This window comes from Pistacia vera, unplaced genomic scaffold (genome assembly GCF_008641045.1).
Source record: "Pistacia vera cultivar Batoury unplaced genomic scaffold, PisVer_v2 Contig757, whole genome shotgun sequence".
Classification (NCBI taxonomy): domain Eukaryota; kingdom Viridiplantae; phylum Streptophyta; class Magnoliopsida; order Sapindales; family Anacardiaceae; genus Pistacia; species Pistacia vera.
The window spans coordinates 38,775-60,012 of NW_022196620.1; the positions used below are offsets into that span (position 1 = coordinate 38,775).

A 21,238-nucleotide genomic window follows, 5' to 3' on the forward strand; every position below is an offset into this window, starting at 1 on the left:
GACTATTCTTGGTTCCTTGATCTCCTTCAAAGATGTGGTCATCAAAAATTGTATACGATATGTGCCTTCCACGGGTTTGTAAGAAGCAGCACATTCTATTACCCTTACATTTCTGATGAGATATATACAACCTTCATGGATCTGGCTTCTAAACTTAGGAGCCCTATTTTTTGGTATAGTTCCATGCATCACATTGCTCTGTAAAACCAATGTAAATGAAAAGCGTTAACAAATATGTGTAATTTATAAATAATAAAACTTTTAACTAACATAAATATTTATATTTTGCACCTGTTCATCCATCAAAACCATATCAATGCTAAACACATCATTATTCATTTTAAAATTAATACATTCCCAAAATCTTATAACTTGGGCAACAATTATCCAATCATCACGTGATCATTGGTTAAGATCTTCCAACGAACAATAAGGCATTGCAATGAATTCCTGCAAGGGAAAAAAAGACAAATATCAATAACGTATAGTAATGGTGCAACATCGTTCGGTAGCTGAATTTTTACAATATAATCAAAAACTGCATGTTTCGATGTGTTGAGTTCCTGTGACATAAAAGCAAACATACCAATGATACATTATGGTTCGACTACCGAACCATAACTATAATATAAATTATTATAGTTCGCTCTTGCAAATTTTGTCCAACAACATCGCTATGGTTCGCCATATAAGCATTAACTTGTTATATATGTAATTATAATTGGAAAAATATGTGTTATATCAGTAATAAACCAACATAATTCGATTGTGAGACGCCACTGTAAACATACTAATGGTCCATTATGGTTCACCTGTGGAACCATAAATTATAACATAAATCATAATTATAATTGGAAAAATAGTTGCTATATCAGTAATAAACCAACATAATTTGCCTGTGCGACGCCACTGTAAACATACTAATGGTCCATTATGGTTCGCCTATGGAACCAAATTATAACATAAATCATTATACTTCAGCCACTCATGATGCTCTAAATGATTTGCTGTGTGGAGTTCCTGTGACATAATGACAAACACACTAACGGTTCATCATGGTTCGCCTGCCGAACCATAACTTAGAATATATATCATTATATCGCTATGGTTCGGCATATAAACATTAACTTGTTATATATGTAATTATAATTCTATCAATTGGATTGTTAATGAAAATAAACAAATAAAAAGAGTCATTACCTTCACAGGGATATATAAGTAGCACCTTTGTTTCTTCCAAAAATCATATATACCTAAATCAAATTTGAGAAAAAAGTAGTTGTTATATCAATAATAACAAACATAATTCGCCTATGCGATGCCACTATAAACATACAATGGTCCATTATGGTTCGGCTGTCGAACCATAAATTATAACATAAATCATTAAACTTTGGCTGCTCATGATTCGCCTGTCGAACCATAACTTATAATATAAATCATTATAAATGAAAAAAAAAATATTAAAAATAAACTGCAACTGGCAAGTACATCACATATAAACATATAAAAATTATAATATCGAATAACTTTACCTTCACCAAGATATATAAACAGCAGCAGCTTTGTTCCTTCCACAAATTGTATATACCTACATAAAATTTCAGGAAAAAGTAACTGGCATGAACATAAGCAAAAAAAAAAACAAAAAAAAAAAAAAAAAAAAAAAAAAAAAAAAAAAACTCGCAATAACATGATCTATGAATATATAAAAACAAATAACTATACCTCTATTTCTTGTTTAGTTTCTTGCTGGTAATAATGTACCAAATTATACAAATAATTACATATATATACTATGTACATCCAATTAATGTATACAACTCTTCACATTCTCATAAATATCAATAACCGTTTATATTAAAGAGCAACACATAACAGATACCATATAACAAAATAAAAACTTATCAAACCATTCATATCTAAATGCATTGTGAATAACATGCAACTATAAGACCCCTTACATTCACAAAATTTATAAACAAACAACAATCAATAATGTTCTGTGTATTAGGTTATGTAAATGTAAATGACAATATTTATTGTCAATGTAAAATAAACAATAATCAATAAGGTTATTAAAATCTGTCATTAATAACAAACAATATCAAACACCAATTACATTAAGCCACATATACTATAAAATACAACTCATCAATTTATGTCGCATCATCACTAATCAAATCCAGCCATGTGTCGGACAATCTGTAGACATGTCAAAATGAAATAATTCCAATCCTTCAAAATGGCAATCATATACCTTTATGTCTCAGGATTATATATATAGTAAAACCTCTTTATAGTGATACTCTATATAAGAATAAACTCTACATAGTCATAAAAAATTATATTCTCAACTTGGGATAGTTATAAATAAGAATAAATTTCACATTGTAATAAGTTATAATTTTTCTAATTCCTGTCTTAAGGAAAGTCCCTCCACATAGTAATAATTATGTGTATATTGCAAAAAAATATATTATTTGTTACATTAAAAGTTTAAAATGAAATAAAATATTTATTTAAAATTGTTTGGGAGAATGATTTATGCTTTAGAGTTGTTGTCACATCTTTTAACTTGCGAGTACATTACTCGCTAGCATAGACATGTTCTTGTTAAAACCAAAATATTTATAGCTTCTCAAGCATGTTTGAAGCTTCTTGACACGAAATTTTTTGTATTTCTATACTATCATCCTCATGATTATTATTATTTTTTTCTTGTGTAATTGTAGCAATGATTTATTCTTTAGTTAAAATATACATAATTTGTTGCTTATTTGAATTATTAAGGAAGATATTAATATTCATTCGATTAGTGTAGTAAAGTTATCAAATCTGATCACTCAAATTCTACGATGACTCTTTGATTATTCTCATTCACTTCATTTATAACTTGCAATTCATCGACATCAGGGATCCTAATTTTGTAATACTTAAAACAATTAGCAATTGTTTATGACTTCACATCAGTTTAACTATGCAGCAATTGTATTTACAATTTCATTGATGACACTTATCTTTGCTGGTTCTAAGATACGATTTTTTATTCGTTTAAAAAGTAGGCAATTGAAGTGCTGAATTGAAATCATAATACTATTAAAACATGAATTGAAATCATAATACTGTACTATTAAAATATGAATTATAAAATAAAAAATATTTGTAATTACACCTCTATTAAATTATAACTCCCTTATAATAATAAAATTAATTAATCCCACTATAAAAAGAGTTTACTATATATATTATTTAAAATTTAACGATAAAGTTATTTTTATTATTTAATCGTACTCCAGATCCTGGAGATCTTTAAAAAAAAAAAAAAAATGTGTCGACATGCACAGTTTGTGTCCGTCTCTCTCTCTTCAAATCCTCGAAAATATCGTTGAACTACCACAACTACTCTCAGACGGATCTCTCAATGCTGACCCTCTTCAACACATACACTTTCTCTCCGAAGCCAAAAAAAGAGCACCAACTTTCATCAGCAGCAACATTGTATCATTCACTTCTTATAAATTTTGAAATTCAACGTCTCTTTTTGAAGCTACCGTCACTACTCTTTACAGGTACGGTTTCTCAACTCCCTTTAGAGTTAACAGTAATTGTTATAGATTATGAATATGGAGGTTCCGCCCTTGCGTTACCAGAGTATATCATTGGATCAGATTCAAAGTAGTTGTAGATTCCCTTTCTCGTTTACGGATGATAAAAAGGTTTTCAAACATAAATCCTTGTTTTCTGGATATAGTTTTTCGTTGGATAGAAGAAAGTGGAAGATTCCGTTTCGTAGAATTAGATGCTCTTTAATGGAGCAAGGGTTAAAGCCACGACCCAAGCCAAATAAAGTCGATATTGAGGAATTAAAAGAGAGTAAAGTGCATGAGAACGAGGTCAAGAAACCCTGTGCAGGGCTTTGTAGTCAGATAGAGAAGTTAGTGTTGAACAAAAAGGATAGAGAAGCACTAGAACTATTTGAGATTTTGGAGTTAGAAGTTGGTTTTGATGTGGGCAGTAGCACCTATGATGCTTTAGTGAGTGCTTGTATAGGTTTAAAGTCTATTAGAGGTGTGAAGAGGGTATGTAATTACATGCTAAGTAACAGATTTGAACCTGATCTGTATTTGAGAAACAGGTTACTTCTTATGCATGTGAAATGCGGGATGATGATTGATGCGCGTAAATTGTTCGATGAGATGCCTGAGAGGAACTTGGTTACATGGAACATGCTAATTGTGGGGCTTATTGACTCTGGAGATTATATAGAGGCATTTGAGTTGTTTTTAATTATGTGGGAGGAGTTTTCCGATGGTGGTTCAAGAACTTTTGCCACAATGATTCGGGCATCTTCTGGATTAGGAGACATTTCTGTGGGAAAACAGTTGCATTCCTGTGCTGTTAAAATGGGTGTTGGTGATGATACTTTTGTGTGTTGTGCTTTGATTGATATGTATAGTAAATGTGGGAGCATTGCAGATGCTCAATTTGTTTTTGATGAGATGCCAGAGAAGATTACAGTAGCATGGAACACAATTATAGCAGGTTATGCACTTCATGGCTACAGTGAAGAAGCTCTGGATTTGTATTATGAGATGCGTGATTCTGGGGTTAAAATGGATCAATTTACATTTTCTATGATTATAAGAATTTGTGCGAGGTTGGCTTCTGTGGAACATGCTAAGCAAGCTCATGCAGGTCTAGTTCGTCACGGTTTTGGTTTAGATATAGTAGCAAACACGGCGCTTGTGGACTTCTATAGTAAATGGGGAAGAATAGAAGATGCTCGTCATGTTTTCAACAAGATGCCCTGCAAGAATGTCATTTCCTGGAATGCCTTGATTGGTGGTTATGGTAATCATGGTCGTGGAGAAGAGGCCGTTGAGCTGTTTGAACAAATGCTTCTTGAAGGAATGAGACCGAACCATGTGACATTTCTTGCTGTGTTATCCGCTTGTAGCCATTCAGGCTTGTCAGAACGTGGATGGGAAATTTTTCAATCAATGGGTAGGGATCACAAGATCAAGCCACGTGCAATGCATTATGCTTGTATGATCGAGTTATTGGGTCGAGAGGGGCTTTTAGATGAAGCCTTTGCCTTAATCAGAGGTGCTCCCTTTAAACCTACAGCAAATATGTGGGCTGCCTTGCTAACAGCTTGTCGAGTACATGGGAATTTAGAGCTGGGGAAGTTTGCAGCAGAGAAGCTTTATGGAATGGAACCTGAAAAGCTTTGTAATTATGTTGTGCTTCTAAATATATATAACAGTAGTGGTAAGTTAAAGGAAGCAGCCAATGTTGTGCAGACGTTAAGAAGAAAGGGTTTAAGAATGCTTCCTGCATGCAGTTGGATTGAAGTCAAGAAACAATCGCATGTTTTCTATTCCGGAGATAAATCCCACGTCCAAAAAAAGGAGATTTACCAGAAAGTTGATAGCTTGATGCGAGAAATTTCAAAACATGGGTATGTTCCAGAGGAGAAAACTTTGCTTCCTGATGTGGATGAACAGGAACAGCATGTATTGCTGTACCACAGTGAGAAACTGGCTATAGCTTTTGGGCTGATAAACACTACAGATTGGACGCCGCTGCAAATTGTGCAGAGCCATCGAATTTGTTGTGACTGCCATAATGCAGTGAAGTTGATAGCTATGGTTACAGGACGGGAAATTGTCGTGAGGGATTCGAGCAGGTTCCACCATTTTAAAAATGGGATATGTTCATGTGGTGATTACTGGTGATGGTAAATTAGTTATTTAACTCAAGAGACTTACGATCTTCTTCCTTCTTGTTGTTTGTATTGATTTATTATCCTCCTCGGATAGACCATAAAAATAATGTAAGAATATGATCTAGTTTGCCATCCTTCAATTTGATGAATAAAAGAGCTTGAAAATTCATTTGTCAAAGGGCTTTCTAGCCAATAGCCATTCGGTTGGTCTGGATTCCTTATTCGCCATGAGGCCCATGTCCCATGCCCACTGTCATTTACTCGACTTGAGCCAACGCAAAGAAGCTAGTTGTTGGGTCATGTCAGTTAGTAATAGGCGACAGAAATTGCAATACACATACAAATTTTATTAGTACAGGAATTANAGGGATTCGAGCAGGTTCCACCATTTTAAAAATGGGATATGTTCATGTGGTGATTACTGGTGATGGTAAATTAGTTATTTAACTCAAGAGACTTACGATCTTCTTCCTTCTTGTTGTTTGTATTGATTTATTATCCTCCTCGGATAGACCATAAAAATAATGTAAGAATATGATCTAGTTTGCCATCCTTCAATTTGATGAATAAAAGAGCTTGAAAATTCATTTGTCAAAGGGCTTTCTAGCCAATAGCCATTCGGTTGGTCTGGATTCCTTATTCGCCATGAGGCCCATGTCCCATGCCCACTGTCATTTACTCGACTTGAGCCAAAGCAAAGAAGCTAGTTGTTGGGTCATGTCTGTTAGTAATAGGCGAAAGAAATTGCAATACACATACAAATTTTATTAGTACAGGAATTAATAGAACTTGTAATATAGAAAAGGAAATCATACAAATATAATATACATTTTTTTCTCATTAACATTACTAATAAATTAATAGTTACATTAATGATTCAAGTAATGTGGATTTGAACCTCCTGCTCTTAATGGGGAGTTAAGAGTTCATGGTTATATTGAGGGGAAAATTAATAACCCCTTTCTCTCTATTTTTTTTTTTTCCGCTAAAAATATGGTTGTTAAACCTCCCAATTTAAAGATAATTACAAAACTATGCTTGTTATTTTATTAACTATAATTACAAAAGAATCAATTGGCCCTTACATCAAATCGTATTATATATTTATTTATGTATTTTTATTGTAGGGAGGAAAGGGCGGTCATTTGGGGTTGTATAAGAAAGAGCAAAGCCAGAGCGCAAGAAAGGGGGGATATGGAGCAAACACTATGGGGTCATTTGCCCTTACTGGTTAGGTCCAACTCTAAAGAATCAGTTGAGTACATTCTTCAAGCCCTCTGGAGGACCCGTAAGACTGGCCTCGACGCCGCCGACCGCCACGTCATCCGCGACATCCTTCAGCTTCAAAACGACTCCGACCTCGACCCAGTATGTATACTGTTTCAATTCACTCGTTCAAATTATAAATGATTATGATGTAAATTTTTTGAATCATTAGTATTAAATTTTCTATAAATTTCTTAGTTCTGTTGATTACTCAACTATTGTCCGATAATTGGTTGCATTAAACTTACTTTTTATTGGGTTGGGCAGCTTTTGGTATGCCTCAGGACTTTGATTCGAAGGTGTGTTTATGAGAATATTAGCAAGGATGAGATTCAGAAGCTTTTTCCCAGTGAGGTACTTCCTGAATTGCAAAGACTATTGACGCTTTTGTTGCAGAAATTTCAAAAAGAATGGCGTGAAGAGGTTCTCAAGGACCAGGTCAGAGTTCATTTATGCTATATGATCTCTTCTGGCTGGCTGGGTAGAGTGCAAGGATTGTAATGTGACATATTTGGATGAATTATGTTCAGGTTGTTTTGCCTCGGTTAAAAGCAATGACATGGGACATGGGGAACCATGAGTCCACAGAAGTGGCAGACCCTGTGGCTGTTATCAATTTGAAGGTATGGAACTAAACATTTCACTTTTAGTAGGCATGGCGAAAGGCAATTTTTAGATCAATATTATACCAAAGCTGTAAATTGTCGAAGTAAATAAATTCTATAGGGAAGGTTTTGGAAGAATAGTTTGAAAATTTTCCTAAAAGATCACAATGTAATCATGTGCCTGTGCAGCTCCAAAATGACGCCAAATCTCAGCCAGGAGAATCAGACGTGAAGTTCCGATTGGCCAAAGATACTTTAGATACAATGCTGAGATCCATGTACTGTATAAGAGATCAGTTGTCTAACATGGTATTTTGCTATTATTCCCTATATGTGTTACTAACTGCAGATATTGTTTCTCTACCCTCTTGCTTTATCTAACCAGTTTATTATTATTGTCAGGATGAAACATCAAACCTGCATTCACCACAAGAAACCAATACAGTGTAGTTTACCAGCATAATTCACATTGGAAGGTATGGTTTGGATCCTGAATCTATTTCACCTGTTGAGTCCATTTGGTGGTTACTCCTGCTCTGTAGAAGAAGCTCCCCAGAATTATTGAAGTCATTAACTATTTTTTATTTAATCTATTGGTTGTTGGGGGTTTTATCTCCCAACCAGGATCCAATTTGTTACCTCACTGGTCCAACCCATAAGGAATCGTGCATAATTTTTGCCATTTTTTCTTTTATGGAAGTGGGAATATGAATGACGGACAGATGGAGAGAAAGAAAGTTCACATTTGTATTGCATTATTATTCTTCAATGTGTTAGATTCACGGTTTTGCTTACAAATATGTTTATAGAGGGAATATTCTGAGCTGACGATAAGGGTCAGCTTTAAAGTGTCGGTCATGAATACTTGTGGAAGTAGATATTAGAAATGGGTATAATTTTTGGGCATATGATGGTTTACGATCACCAGTTTTTTCTTGAGGAAGATTAGATATAACACAGCTGCTGAAACTGTGAAGTATTTGCAATAAAAAGGATTTTTGTTTCTGGAAGTAATGATTGAGTGTTCAGACCGAAATGAATGCTACTTTTTCTTTTCTGTTGATGTATATGTTGCTCATAATTCATGAATTTATTATTTTCTTATTCACTTAAGAATGGAATGAAATGAAAATTTACATGACATATTAACACCTTGGTAGGTATCACTCAAGCACGTGTCATGTTTGCTCAATGTAACTGATTAGATATTGTCTAGAATGCCATATGGAAACACATCCATAGCAGCAGCACCATGAACGTGCAAGCAAAGTTTTAATTTTCTTTTATTTAGCCTATGGTCATACAACACTGTCATATTGCAGATTCAATGGTGCGGCCTTCATATCAGAAAGAAAAAGATTTGGTGTTACCTTGTTCAAGAGGCTTCATTTGAGCTGCAAAGCTGGGTTCAACTGAAGTTGACAGATAACCGGAGGACTTTGATCTATTCAATACTCATGGCTGATCATGAACAATGAATTATGATTGACTCCAGAGAACGCGTATGGAGAATTTTATTCCATGTAAATTAGTCTTTCTTATCTATAAAAGAAAATTAAGTATGAAAGCAACTTTTTTGCTTATAGATTTATATTTCTATCATGAGGAAGGTAATTACGTCTTTCATAATGACATGTCAAAAGTATTTATCAGAGAACCCTTGATTTTTCTACATATTTCTGCTTGCTAGCATAAGAATAAATTGAAATGTTAGGCAAATTTGACCTGTTCAAACTTATTTAAACAATCTTCAAGCATGAGAAAGATTTTTTTTAGGGGCGAACGACAAGTTCCCACCCAAGGTTTGGCCTAATGACAAGTTCCCACCCTAAAAGTTTCAAAACGACAGTTTCCTACCCATCCATCCAATTTTTCCGTTATTTTAAACTTCTAAAGGATAGAATGGTAAATTAAGTTTATTTAAATTTTTTATTTTCTTTTATAAGTTTTGATAAACTGCTGCCAGCTACTGCCCCTTCCTCTTCCATAACCTTCATAACCACCACCTGATGGGGCCCCATGCGATTCCGAAGCATCTTTTTTTAGGTAAAAGTTAATTATGAAAATAATAAAGAATTACAGCAAAAGGGAGAGAACCTTAAGTGCCAACATCCTTGGCCATGACCAAGGAATAAGCTAGGATGTAACAATCATGGAGTAAACCAGTTGCTGCCTTGGCTAGACAAGAACAACCATAACCCATCGAAAGGAGGCAAAGAACAGCCCAAAATAAAGTTGAGTATGATTCCAAAACCCGATTGCATCAACCGTAACAAACATGTGCTGGCTTTGCTGGAAAAAATAGCAGCTCAAAATCCGCATGGCACAACACATGAAAAAAATCAAAAGGCCAGCCATAACCACCATTACAAGAAAAAGCTCCCCTGCCACTATTAAGATGCCAAATGCCGTAAACTAAAGCTACTACCAACACAATCGTCCAGTTATCCCACTGCCACCTCAAATTACAAAAGACAAGCTGCACCTTCAAATTCACTACTGCCTGGACAAGAAAAAACTTGTACATAATAACTTTGCAAATAAAGCAACACAAAAACAAATGTGCAACGCCTATTCTACAAGCAAGCCAAATCACAAAGTGCTTCACAATAATCCCCCAAACAATAATACTCATAACGCCCTCATTGGCTAGCATTAATACTCCTCTTCGCGTGAGCAAAACCCGACCCAAACACACCACCAAACTTCAATTCCTTCTCAACACAATCACCGTAACACACAACAATCATCAATCAAGAAAAATTGTATAAAAAAAGCTATCAAACAATCAAGTCTTCTCTCAGTCAACTCTGTTTTAACTCAGTTTGGCCAAAAAATGAAGCTTCTCAGCCGGACAGATCAAGTAGGCATGTGGCTCTTGCGCCGTGCCTTTAGCCAACACAAGGGCCTCAGGTGCCGACTAGATTTGGCCAGCAACAGCCACCGATAGAGAGAGGGGAAAGAAAAGAAGAGAAGAAAAGGAAAGGGAAAAGAGAAAAAGAAGGAAGACAACAAAAGAGAAGGGGAAGAGAGAAAAAATAGGGAAAGTGGCCTGGTGCGATTGAGAGAGGAAAGAGAAGAAGAGAAGGAGAAAAATTAGGGATTTTGTTTTTTTAAGTTTATATACAGGTCATAAAATGACATGATTATCCTTTAATTGTTTTTTGAAATTACTATTCTATCCTTCTGCAGTTAAAAAAACGGAAAAATTAGATGGATGGGTGGGATACTGTCATTCTGAAACTTTTCGGGTGGGAACTTCTCACTAGGCCAAACCTTGGGTGGGAAGTTGTCATTCACCCTTTTTTAAGTCATGAGATATTTTGGGTTAGGGCTGCCCCCTCGTTTCTTCCTATAATCCCTGTTGCTAGGAAAAGTCATACCCTTCCCAAACTGGAAATTTTTCTAATGGCTTCTGTAGATTACCAAATACCATTTCGCATGGGGCACATAGTTTTTGAGTAGCGACTATTCATTTTGACATGAAGAGACAATCGCCCTTTGCCGAATCTTTTGCAAAAGAATGTTGATATGAAATCAAGTTGGTTGAAATTTTTTGGAATTTAGAAGCACAAAAGGCGGCTTCTTGTGTATTTCAGAGACAATCAAGAAGTTGATGGTTCCGTCAATTGTGGACTCATTGAGAACGTTCCTTACAGAAAGGACATTATAATTTATAAGAGCTTTTTACTGACTGTATCAGTATGTCATGACTCTTGAATCCACAAATCTAATTTCAAATTACAACACTTTCACATTATGACTGATTGAAGTTTGACAATAAATAGATAAATAAATCAAAGTTTCACACCAAGTTTTTTTTTTTTTTTTTTTTAAGCATCCCAATTGATGGTCTACAAAGTTAGGTGAGACCAATGGCTTTGGGGAAATCAAATGCATCACGACTAACAGCTATTTGTATTTTCTATGGCTCGAGGAGTTGTTGGATCAGTCATCGCTCACCTTGGCTCAAGTTGACATTCACATTCATACTTGTAAATTCTAAACAACATGACATTATTTAAATCACAATGCAATAACAAGTGGGTGTTTATTACTTGTACAATTTAATTGTGAACCAATTTATGCGCACATTAACTAATCTTTTTCAATACCTTAGAATTATTGATCGAGTAAAAACTCTAAGGATCTCTAAAATAGTACACCCAAAAGTTCTTATCGAACTGTTCAGTCACATCAATTAATCTTTTTCAAGACCCTAGAACTATTGATCGAGTAAAAACTCTAAAGATCTCTAAAATAGTATATCCAAAAGTTCTTATCGAACTGTTCAGTCATCTAGAGATAATTAATCTAATCTAATGTTTATTAAACTAAGGTTTAATTCAATTCAAATGATTTAACTATAATTTTGTTAAATATTTATTTAGTAAAGGATTTTTTTTAAAAAAAAAAAAAAAAAAAAACCGAATCCAATTGCTTATGTAACTTTAATGTAGTTAAAATTAATGGATATGGATTAAAATGAGATTTAATCTAATCGAACAAAAGATAACAATGTCCTAAAATTTGATTCATTACAAGACAAGAAGTCAAGTCACGAATGTCCGAAAAATAAAAAAATGTTAAAATACCAGAAAGAACCTCACTGTACAGCATCTATCCCAAAACCCTTACACAAACAACAGTACCAAGATAATAAAGACAACAACAAATTCTTCCCTTACGTTATTACTATCCCCTCTCTCTATCTCTCTCATTCTCTTTGCCTTTCTCATTTTTACATCAAGCGAAGCCGGCCAAAACATTTATTGGGATTTTTTCCTTTTTCCATTTCACTTCGCAAAAATTTCCCAAAATAAAAATTTTATTAGTATTATTATGTTTCCCGAATTAAATCCCTAATTCTTCCATTTCAGTTTCGATTAGGATATCAAACCCTGTTTCTTTTTCTTTTTCTTTTGTTGGCAAGGCTTAGCTTGTTATCGTTTTGCAAACCCTAGAAATAGTATGGCGACAACTACCACGACCAGCATAAACACCGGCGGGGAGGACCGGGTCCTGGCGACGGCTCAGCAGATCGTCAAGAGCCTCAACACTCCTAAAGAAGTTCGCGAAGACATGCTTTTAATCTTCTCGAGCTTCGATAATCGTCTTTCGAACATCGGGGATTTGGTCCGAAGCGAGTCTAGTGGTCCCCACCGGTTTGAATCGGTGGAGAAGTTTATTCTCCGTTGGGACTGTAACTTCAACTGGGAGGATTCTCCTGACGATGCCGCCGAGTATCTCGGAGCCGTTGATGAGATTTTGCAAATGATGGATGAATTGTCTGTTCGAAACGAGAACGAGATGATGGACCGGGCGGAGAGCGCGATCCAGATAGCTATGTCGCGTTTGGAGGACGAGTTTCGTCATATGTTGATCCGGAACACGATTCCGCTTGATGCTGATCATTTGTACGGATCTATTAGGAGGGTTTCGCTGTCTTTTGCTGCAAATGATGGGGATATCGATGAGGAGTTTGAGAGTTTTGGAGAAGTTGGTGATGGGAGCGTGAGGTTTCACGAGAGGGGAGCGAGTTTAGGTGATGACGTGTGTGTGGATTTGATTAATGCTGATGCACTTGGTGAATTGAAAGAGATTGCTGATAGAATGTTAAGGTCGGGTTATGAGAAAGAGTGTGTGCAGGCTTATAGTAATGTTAGGCGTGACGCATTGGATGAATGTTTGGTTATTCTTGGTGTTGAGAAATTGAGTATTGAAGAAGTGCAGAAGATTGAGTGGAGTTCTTTGGATGAGAAGATGAAGAAGTGGATACAAGCCATTAAAATCGCGGTCAGGGTTCTTTTGTGTGGTGAAAAGAGGCATTGTGATTATATTTTTAATGGTTATGAATCCACAAAGGAGGTTTGTTTTAATGAAACTGTCAAAGGGTGTGTGATGCAGTTGTTGATTTTTGCCGAGGCTGTGGCCATAGGAAAAAGGTCGTCTGAGAAGTTGTTTAGGATTTTGGATATGTATGATGCTTTGGCTGATGTTTTTCCAGACTTGCAGGCAATGGTTACTGATGAGTTTGTTTGCAGTGAGGTTAATGGGGTTTTAAATGGATTGGGGGAGGCTGCCAAAGGGACTTTTGCAGAGTTTGAGAATGCTGTGAAAAGTGAAACTTCCAAGAAGCCTATGCAGGGTGGAGAGATTCATCCACTTACTCGTTATGTAATGAATTATGTGAAACTGCTTGTGGATTATAGTGAGACTCTCAATCATCTGTTGCAAAATGATGAAATTGAAGCAGATGGTTTGCAGACTGATGGAGATAATTTGGAGAATATGTCTCCAATTGCATGCAGATTGTTGTTATTGTTGACGTCTTTGGAATCAAATATTGAGGAGAAATCCAAACTTTATGATGACAGTGCGATGCAGTATATATTTTTGATGAATAATATTCTGTACATAGTGCAGAAAGTGAAGGATTCTGAGCTCAGGAAGCATTTGGGAGATAATTGGGTTCGCAAAAGGCGTGGTCAGGTACGCCAGTATGCTACAAGTTATCTAAGGGCTTCTTGGAGCAGGGCCTTGTCTTGTTTGAAGGATGAAGGAATTGGTGGGGGCTCCAGTAATGCCTCTAAGGTGGCCTTGAAGGAGAGATTCAAGAGCTTCAATTTGTGTTTTGAAGAAATATACAGGGTTCAGACTGCTTGGAGGGTCCCAGATCCTCAACTTCGTGAAGAACTTAGGATTTCAATATCAGAGAAAGTGATTCCAGCTTACCGCTCATTTATGGGAAGGTTTAGGGGACAGCTAGAGAGTGGAAGGCATGCTGGGAAATACATAAAGTACACACCAGAGGATTTAGAGACTTATTTGTTGGATTTGTTTGAAGGATCACCAGGTGTTCTTCATCACCTGAGAAGAAAGAGTACATAGGATTCAGAGCTCTTGTAACAGGTAAGCCTCATGCTTGTCAAGGACTAGGAGCTGTAGAGTGTACCTGTTAAATGTATCTTGATGATATGCTTTTGTTGTTGGTGTTAATGTTATAAACACAGGTTTTTTTTTTTTTTTTCCTCCTTTTTTGGTTAACCTTGCGAACTCTATATACTGTATTAAGTTCTGTACATGTTATATAGACTGTAGTTTATGTATTCGTGGATCCTGTAATGGTTCATGTATTTTACTTTCAGGAATCACCATCAGTATTTAATATTGGCCACACCTTAATCTTTATCTCTTTGTAATTTTCTAGATTCTTAGGATATGAGTGTGTGTTTGTGTGCACATGTGTGTTTGGGAGAGGGGTTGTAGGATGATGTCTAAGGTTAGTCTGCAAAATGGAACACCCTACAAGTTGTAATAATGTGCTGTGACGGAGTTTTTGTCTCTTCACACATTGAATGGAGTATTCTCTGTATGTTATTCTATTGTAAGTAAGAAATTGTTCTTTCTTTCAAAATTTCTTGTTGTATGAAAACTTCCTGGAAAAACTTTTAGTTTCTTTCCTTAAAATCAAACGGGCTGTTGTGGTACTGAAATTTAGAGAAGTTGCTCAATTATGTAGGTCTGCTTCTGCATCATTCCTTTAAAGGCTGACCATGATAGGAAGTTCATTTTCTGCTATTTGAATTTAACTTATAAAATTAATTAGAATGGTTGAATCAAATTGGTAGTCTTCAGCTGGATACTGTGCTTAGACTCAAGGTTGATTTCATAATTCACAGAATTCAACATGTTAAAAATTAGTTTAGCTTGTTAGGTGTGTAGATCACGTGTCAGAAACTCTATAACCGTATCATGTTGGACATTTTTCTTTATCAATGTTTGGCATGCTGCACCGTAGCAGCATGGATTTGTATTTAAGTGTGTTTAGCAATGCTTCATTCCCTGCATAGAATTAACCTCTATTTAGTTCAATTTTTTTGCAAATGGGCAATTGTGTAGCCTTTACACAGTTTAGTGGATAAACCATTTCTTGAATAATTTGAATAATTACTTTGTTACCATGTTAACTTTTGTTCATCATACGTATAGACATACTAGTTAGAGATGAATGCATATGGTGTTGAATCCATGTGTCCTGATTTTAGGGAGTTATCACATCCATCACTCCTTGCAGAGCTGATTTTTTAGATGTGTTATGATTTTAAGGAGATACTGCATCCACCACCCCTGCACAGTTGAATTTGAGACTTTTGTTTACGGATATTAGGTTCTAATTACTCAGATGTGGAATAATTGTGGAGGTTTATGGATTTCAAATTGAGTACTTTAGTGTTTCTATACGTTTAAATCTTATTCATTACTACTAATGGCAAAGGCTAAGTCATTGTTTTTTGTGTGGCCAGCAATTATTATAAAATGCACTGAAATTTTCTCCAAGTATGATAATATTGTGCAGAGGTTGATATGAGAATATTGTTTAGAGGCTGATTAACTAGGAAAAGTCAGACTTCACAGCCCTACTATTGATTGGACTCATTTCAAACCACAAGGAATTTCAAAAACTTAATTGGGCGCCGCAATGAGTACTAGTGCTGGAAATTTATACTTTTGCAGCAGTTGATAGTCACAAATTTGTTAGGACTATATGAAGAATGTTACTTTTTAGGCTACTTGTATTATCCATCTCTTGTGATATCTTGTGCGCTAATATTTATCTATGCTATTGATCTTCAAAAGCTTTAGCTGCTATGAGAACTTTTTAAAGTTCTACAAACTTTATATTTTCTTTTAGTTTTGCTGCTTGGGAATACTTGGAATGAATTTTCATGTTGTAGAAGTTAAGTGGGGGCAAGTATAAAGATTTGGAAATTTGAAGTAAAATTATCTTGGTATCACCTAATACTGTAAGGGATACAAGAATAGGTTGTTGATCACCTGGACATTTGAAGGTTTTATCTTTATCAACATTTTTGTTGAACTTAGATTTGTTCTGGAAATCCTACTGAATTGAACTAGGAAATCTTCTACTTGATATTTTGTTTAAATTTTGTGAAGGGGTAAACAGTTTACAGTTGGAAATTAGTTTCTTGGATGGTACAATAGTGGTTTGCTTTGGTGTCTGGGTGGAAAAACGCATTTTTTCTTTCAATCTTAAATGTGTACAACTTCCAGGCAGACACAAGCATATGTTAAAATACATGCCTAGGCATTTCATTTTGGGTTTGGCGAAATTTGATGTAAAGATTTAAGTCAAATAACTGAGAAATGGGCTAGAGAAGTGGCATGGTGGATTTGTCATTCACAAAATTCAACATGTTAAAAGATGCTTAAAATGTTCATAAATCATGGCACTGGCATAGAAATGTGGAAATCCATTTGGTTATATATATTTATTGTAATTCTATCCACAAATAATGATGTCACAATCTATCTAATCTTGTCTCAAGTGTGCCAGAGGGGCATGGTGTTCCCGAGCAACCGGAGCACGAACTACATAATGATAAACTCGAGTTTGACCAAAATTGTGCCATGTGTGGTCGTTCAAATTTCAAAATCAAAATCCAAGTACAATCGTATCTTAATTCTAGATTAGTCTAAAACATCGTGATTTGATTTGCAGCTTCACTGGTTAAGTGGTTCATTCAGACGCGTTTTCTGTTCAATGGCCCTATACAGCATGACCCAGAACGCCACCTGTTTGCATATGGGGCTAGGTGGTTCAAATTAAATTCGTGTCAATACCAGTTCCTACAGACGTTTAACCGTGGCCAATTTAGCACTGGAATCTCACGACAAGCAAAGCTCATTTATTGGTTGGTCAATTTGGACAAACTCGTTGGCAGAGGCACATGGTGATGCCTGCATTTACACAATCTTGCAGATTCTACACAACCAGTATGTTGATGGTATGGATCATCTAACCATTTGGTCCCACTATTGGCTAATGTTCATTTTCCAGCCCTCAAATCTTCGACCAAGTCGCAACTGTGGGCTTTGCTGGCCGGACCAGTGGCTGAATAGTTATCAAACTGCAAAAGCTTATGGAAACATTGAAACGAACGAGTTATTGTCGTCAGTAATGAAAGGAAATTGTCTATAAATAAAATAGATATTGCGAAAGGCTGGCTTTGTGTCTCTATTAGGGAACGAACTTGTATTTTAATGCCAAGACTTAAAAGAGAACCATCCAAATATGATTTCAAGAAAATGAGGCCTTTGTTCTTGACAGTGTATATCTTTTGTTTGCACACAATATTTGAGGAAATGCACATATTGCATTAACAAAATAGCTTGGACGCAGCATAAATCCCCATTAGACTCATAGTTGCCCCCATCTCTTTTATGTTGAATGCCTCAAATACCCCTACTCTGGCTGTGTTTTAAGGCAAAAACGCATCAACTTAGGATAGGTAATATATTGAAAAGACATGAAAAACTTTTCTTTTTTGTATACCCAATTACCAGCCTGCATTGGAGTCCTGCACTCTTAAGTATATTTTTTTACTGTAGACCAACTAACTCAAAGCCGCCCCAGCTTTCATCCTCCAAAATTTTAAGGTTGTAAAGTGGCTCAAAAGGTCTTATCATCAAAACACTACAGTATATTTGAATATCAATCATAAATAATTTAATTATCAGAATTTTTGAGGTAAAGAATAGTACAAGATCAGATAAATTTTCATTCAGCTTTTACCAACGAAATTACACAAAACATTTAAGAAATAGACAAAAGACTAATAACAAATTTTATTTGCTCTCACGTCAAACTAAACATTCTCATCAAAAGGCAAACTAAAAGAGGGTTGGTATTATTAGAATATTCTATATAGAGGCTGACATGGAGTGGATACAGCAACATATACAGAAAGTTTTAACTCTATCAAATCAGATAAAATTTTAATTACATGAGCATCACCTATATTACAATCATTATTATCCAACCATCTCTCCAACACACCACCAACAGAAAAAGCAAAGACCACTTGAAGAAAAAAGCGTGTTAGCTATCGGACGAGTTATAAGGAAAATTCTTATTACTTCTAAACCCTGCTGTTAGCAGGCAATGGCAAAACGCCATCGAAAAAATCCCCAAAGTAGCCACGGGGCTCATGTACTAGCCTTGAGATAATGTCTCTTAGTGTAATCACCCCTTCCAAATTCCCATCATCATCAACAACATAAATTCGGTGGATCTTTTTGGAATCAAGGAGCTGAATCAGTTCTTTGATTGTGTTGTCGCTTTTGCACGTAATCATGCCACTTACTAGTGGTGAGTCGTCGTGATGATTTTCCAAATAGTTTTTCACTGCAGTTAGGAAGTTCTTTGCTGTGATAGATCTGTGCAATCACAAAAATTTGTATCAGTAATTTAATTATCTCAACCAAAAACTTTGCACAATGCTGGCTACAGACCTATAATCATGGTAGATTTCCGGTGCAGTTAAAAGGAACTGAGCATCTCTCAGGCTTATATTCCCAATTGCCTTGTTACCACCACTTTCAACAACAGGTATGCCTCCAATTCTGTATCTCCGCATCAGCTTAAATGCCTGGAGCACAGGTTCATCCTCATACACCTAAAACAAAGAATGCAAGTATTTAAGAAAGACCGTTGAAAAGTTAACAGAGGTGAAGGGAAATCCACTTTGCTTGAATTAACTGGGCTTATCCACACACCTTGATAATTTGTTTAAGTGACATCATGGGAAGACCAATTTCTGAAAGTTTTTTCATTCCCCAGCTTTCAAACCATTGAAGGCCAGCACATTCTGCTAACATGTGAATAACTGAAGATTGGGTGATTATGTTATCAATCTTTCCCTCACCAAAATCTACCACAGGAACACTCTTCATTTTGTACTTTGAAAGCAACAAGAGCATGGTCAAGAAGGAGTTCGAGCTTTGCAAGGCAAGGAATGGGGCCCAGCGGAATGACCCTGAGATATCCCCGACCTATAAATTGAGAAGTTAATATTTGCCACAGATTTTTGAAGCAAAAGTAAAACTATGAAAGTTATCAAATTGACGTTGGAATTGTGACCTTTGTGTTCTTATATAAGTCGGAAGTAGTCAAAGCTTCAAAAAAGTTTCCAGAAGTCATTGCAGCAGATTCAGGGCCTAAACTCTCAAGTTCAACAGTCTTCTTCATGCCATTAACTGCAGCAGAAAAAGCTGTACGCCTATTTGGACTCCTTGGAGAAGGAGGTTCTGTCTGTCAAAAAGAGACAACATTTTATTTTCAGTTCCCTGACCAAGTCAGATAAATACAAAGCCAAAGAATCACCATCTCTTTGAAACTCAAGATTAGGCGGCATTCCCTAAATTATGGAAATATTTTTGTTCCATTACTTTTTAGGGTATTCAATGTTTGATATTATTAAAACAGTAACAATACTCAACAATCATATAGCTTGCAAGATAACTGAACTCCAAACCACTCCATTTTCAGTGAAAAAGATAGACAACAATACTAACCTGATGCAAAATCCATACAACAATTCCAGCAAACTCAACAATTCCAATGTATCTATCCATCCAACTCGCATCCTCCGATGCATTAACATCTACAACAGGTGCACTGAGAATTTTGTTCTGGGCCAGTATATCAACAGCCTCAGCTAGACTGGTGTCTGATTTTATCTCAATCACTGCATACAAAAAATCTATGAATATTAGACCAATAAAAACAAAATACAAAAGAAAAAAAAATGATAAACAAGTAACAATATCATTACTTCCATTACTCAGATCATATTTAAAAGCTGCGCAAATGTACACGTAGACATGAATCTAAATAATCTAATCATCTCTTCCGCAAAAGGGCAGGGAAGAATTGTGATTTCAAGAAACAGAAACGCTTACCAAACTCTGTTTTTTTTTTTTTTTTCCAACTAATGAACATCATCTAATTCAATAAGGGCTTATATCCAACTATCACCAAAGGCCGTCTAAATCCAATCATGTTGTGGCAACAGGAGAGGGAAGATCTTTTTATTTCAAGAAACAGAGCCTCTCATTTATTCTCGTGAATATCATCTCAACAAAACCAATCCAATCCAATCATGAGGACGGAGCCACCAAAAAGAGGGCTACTTAAACAAAAGTCAACAAGAGTATGCATCCATCTATGATCAAGGAAGTGTATTCAAATTAATCATATTTTACATTCAATAATCAATACCGAATTCAACAAAGGTCAACAAGCAAACCCATATGAGGGAAAAAAAAAAAAAAAATATATATATATATATATATATACCTTGAGAGGAAGGTGCAGGAGGAAAGGCAGAGAGGGGGATGCTCTCAAAACAAGCATTAAGCTTCTCAGTAGGACTCAACTGTGGCTCCAGCACGTCCCACAGATCCTCCACTTTCATCCCCACCTCCGCCTCTGGACTCCTCGGACTATCCTGCTGCCCTGTACTACTCTCTTGTCTCCGCAAACGCAAACTCGCCATCGCCACTACTTTCTCTCTCTCCCTTTCTCTTCCTTTTCTTCTTCTATATAACTCCAAAATTGGCAGGCTTAATAATCAATCTCAAGCCCTTTAACTTTAACTATGGTGTATTAATTAGATAACCGTTTATTTTATGCACCGTTTAATCTGTCCGTTGAAGGCACGAGAAAGGAGGGAAAATGCCACGTGGAGAGATGTGATGAGGGAATTGCATGATTGGTGATGGAGTAGCATGGTCAAAGTAAAATGGATATAATTGAGTTGACGTGCAAATC

The 21,238-nt window shown here is 35.8% G+C and overlaps 4 protein-coding genes across 5 annotated transcripts; 3 read left to right on the plus strand and 1 right to left on the minus strand.

The window, feature by feature from the left end:
* Positions 1–3,626: 3,626 nt before the first annotated feature.
* Positions 3,627–5,741, plus strand: LOC116115896 (pentatricopeptide repeat-containing protein At5g50390, chloroplastic-like). Its single transcript, XM_031402026.1, has one exon. The coding sequence runs from the start codon at positions 3,627–3,629 to the stop codon at positions 5,739–5,741; it is 2,115 nt and encodes a 704-aa protein (XP_031257886.1).
* Positions 5,742–6,850: 1,109 nt separating this feature from the next.
* On the plus strand, positions 6,851–9,132 carry LOC116115897 (COMM domain-containing protein 9-like). Its single transcript, XM_031402029.1, has 6 exons — positions 6,851–7,099; positions 7,265–7,435; positions 7,528–7,620; positions 7,792–7,911; positions 8,005–8,078; positions 8,925–9,132. The coding sequence occupies exons 1-5, from the start codon at positions 6,926–6,928 to the stop codon at positions 8,050–8,052; spliced, it is 606 nt and encodes a 201-aa protein (XP_031257889.1). The 5' UTR covers positions 6,851–6,925; the 3' UTR covers positions 8,053–8,078; positions 8,925–9,132.
* A 3,126-nt stretch (positions 9,133–12,258) lies between these two features.
* Positions 12,259–17,631, plus strand: LOC116115909 (exocyst complex component EXO70B1). Of its 2 annotated transcripts, none has more exons than XM_031402036.1 (2): positions 12,259–14,514; positions 17,126–17,631. In XM_031402036.1, the coding sequence occupies exon 1, from the start codon at positions 12,574–12,576 to the stop codon at positions 14,491–14,493; it is 1,920 nt and encodes a 639-aa protein (XP_031257896.1). In that variant the 5' UTR covers positions 12,259–12,573; the 3' UTR covers positions 14,494–14,514; positions 17,126–17,631. The 2 variants fall into 2 exon arrangements, with proteins under 2 accessions (XP_031257896.1, XP_031257897.1); XM_031402037.1 differs by lacking the exon at positions 17,126–17,631 and adding an exon at positions 15,909–16,033.
* Positions 17,632–18,285: 654 nt separating this feature from the next.
* On the minus strand, positions 18,286–21,016 carry LOC116115931 (SNF1-related protein kinase regulatory subunit gamma-1). Its single transcript, XM_031402069.1, has 6 exons — positions 20,765–21,016; positions 19,981–20,153; positions 19,547–19,717; positions 19,183–19,458; positions 18,919–19,082; positions 18,286–18,843 (listed from the first exon to the last, which is right to left on the minus strand). Exons 1-6 carry the CDS (start codon positions 20,961–20,963, stop codon positions 18,546–18,548), a joined length of 1,281 nt encoding a protein of 426 aa, XP_031257929.1. The 5' UTR covers positions 20,964–21,016; the 3' UTR covers positions 18,286–18,545.
* Between the last annotated feature and the right edge of the window lie 222 nt (positions 21,017–21,238).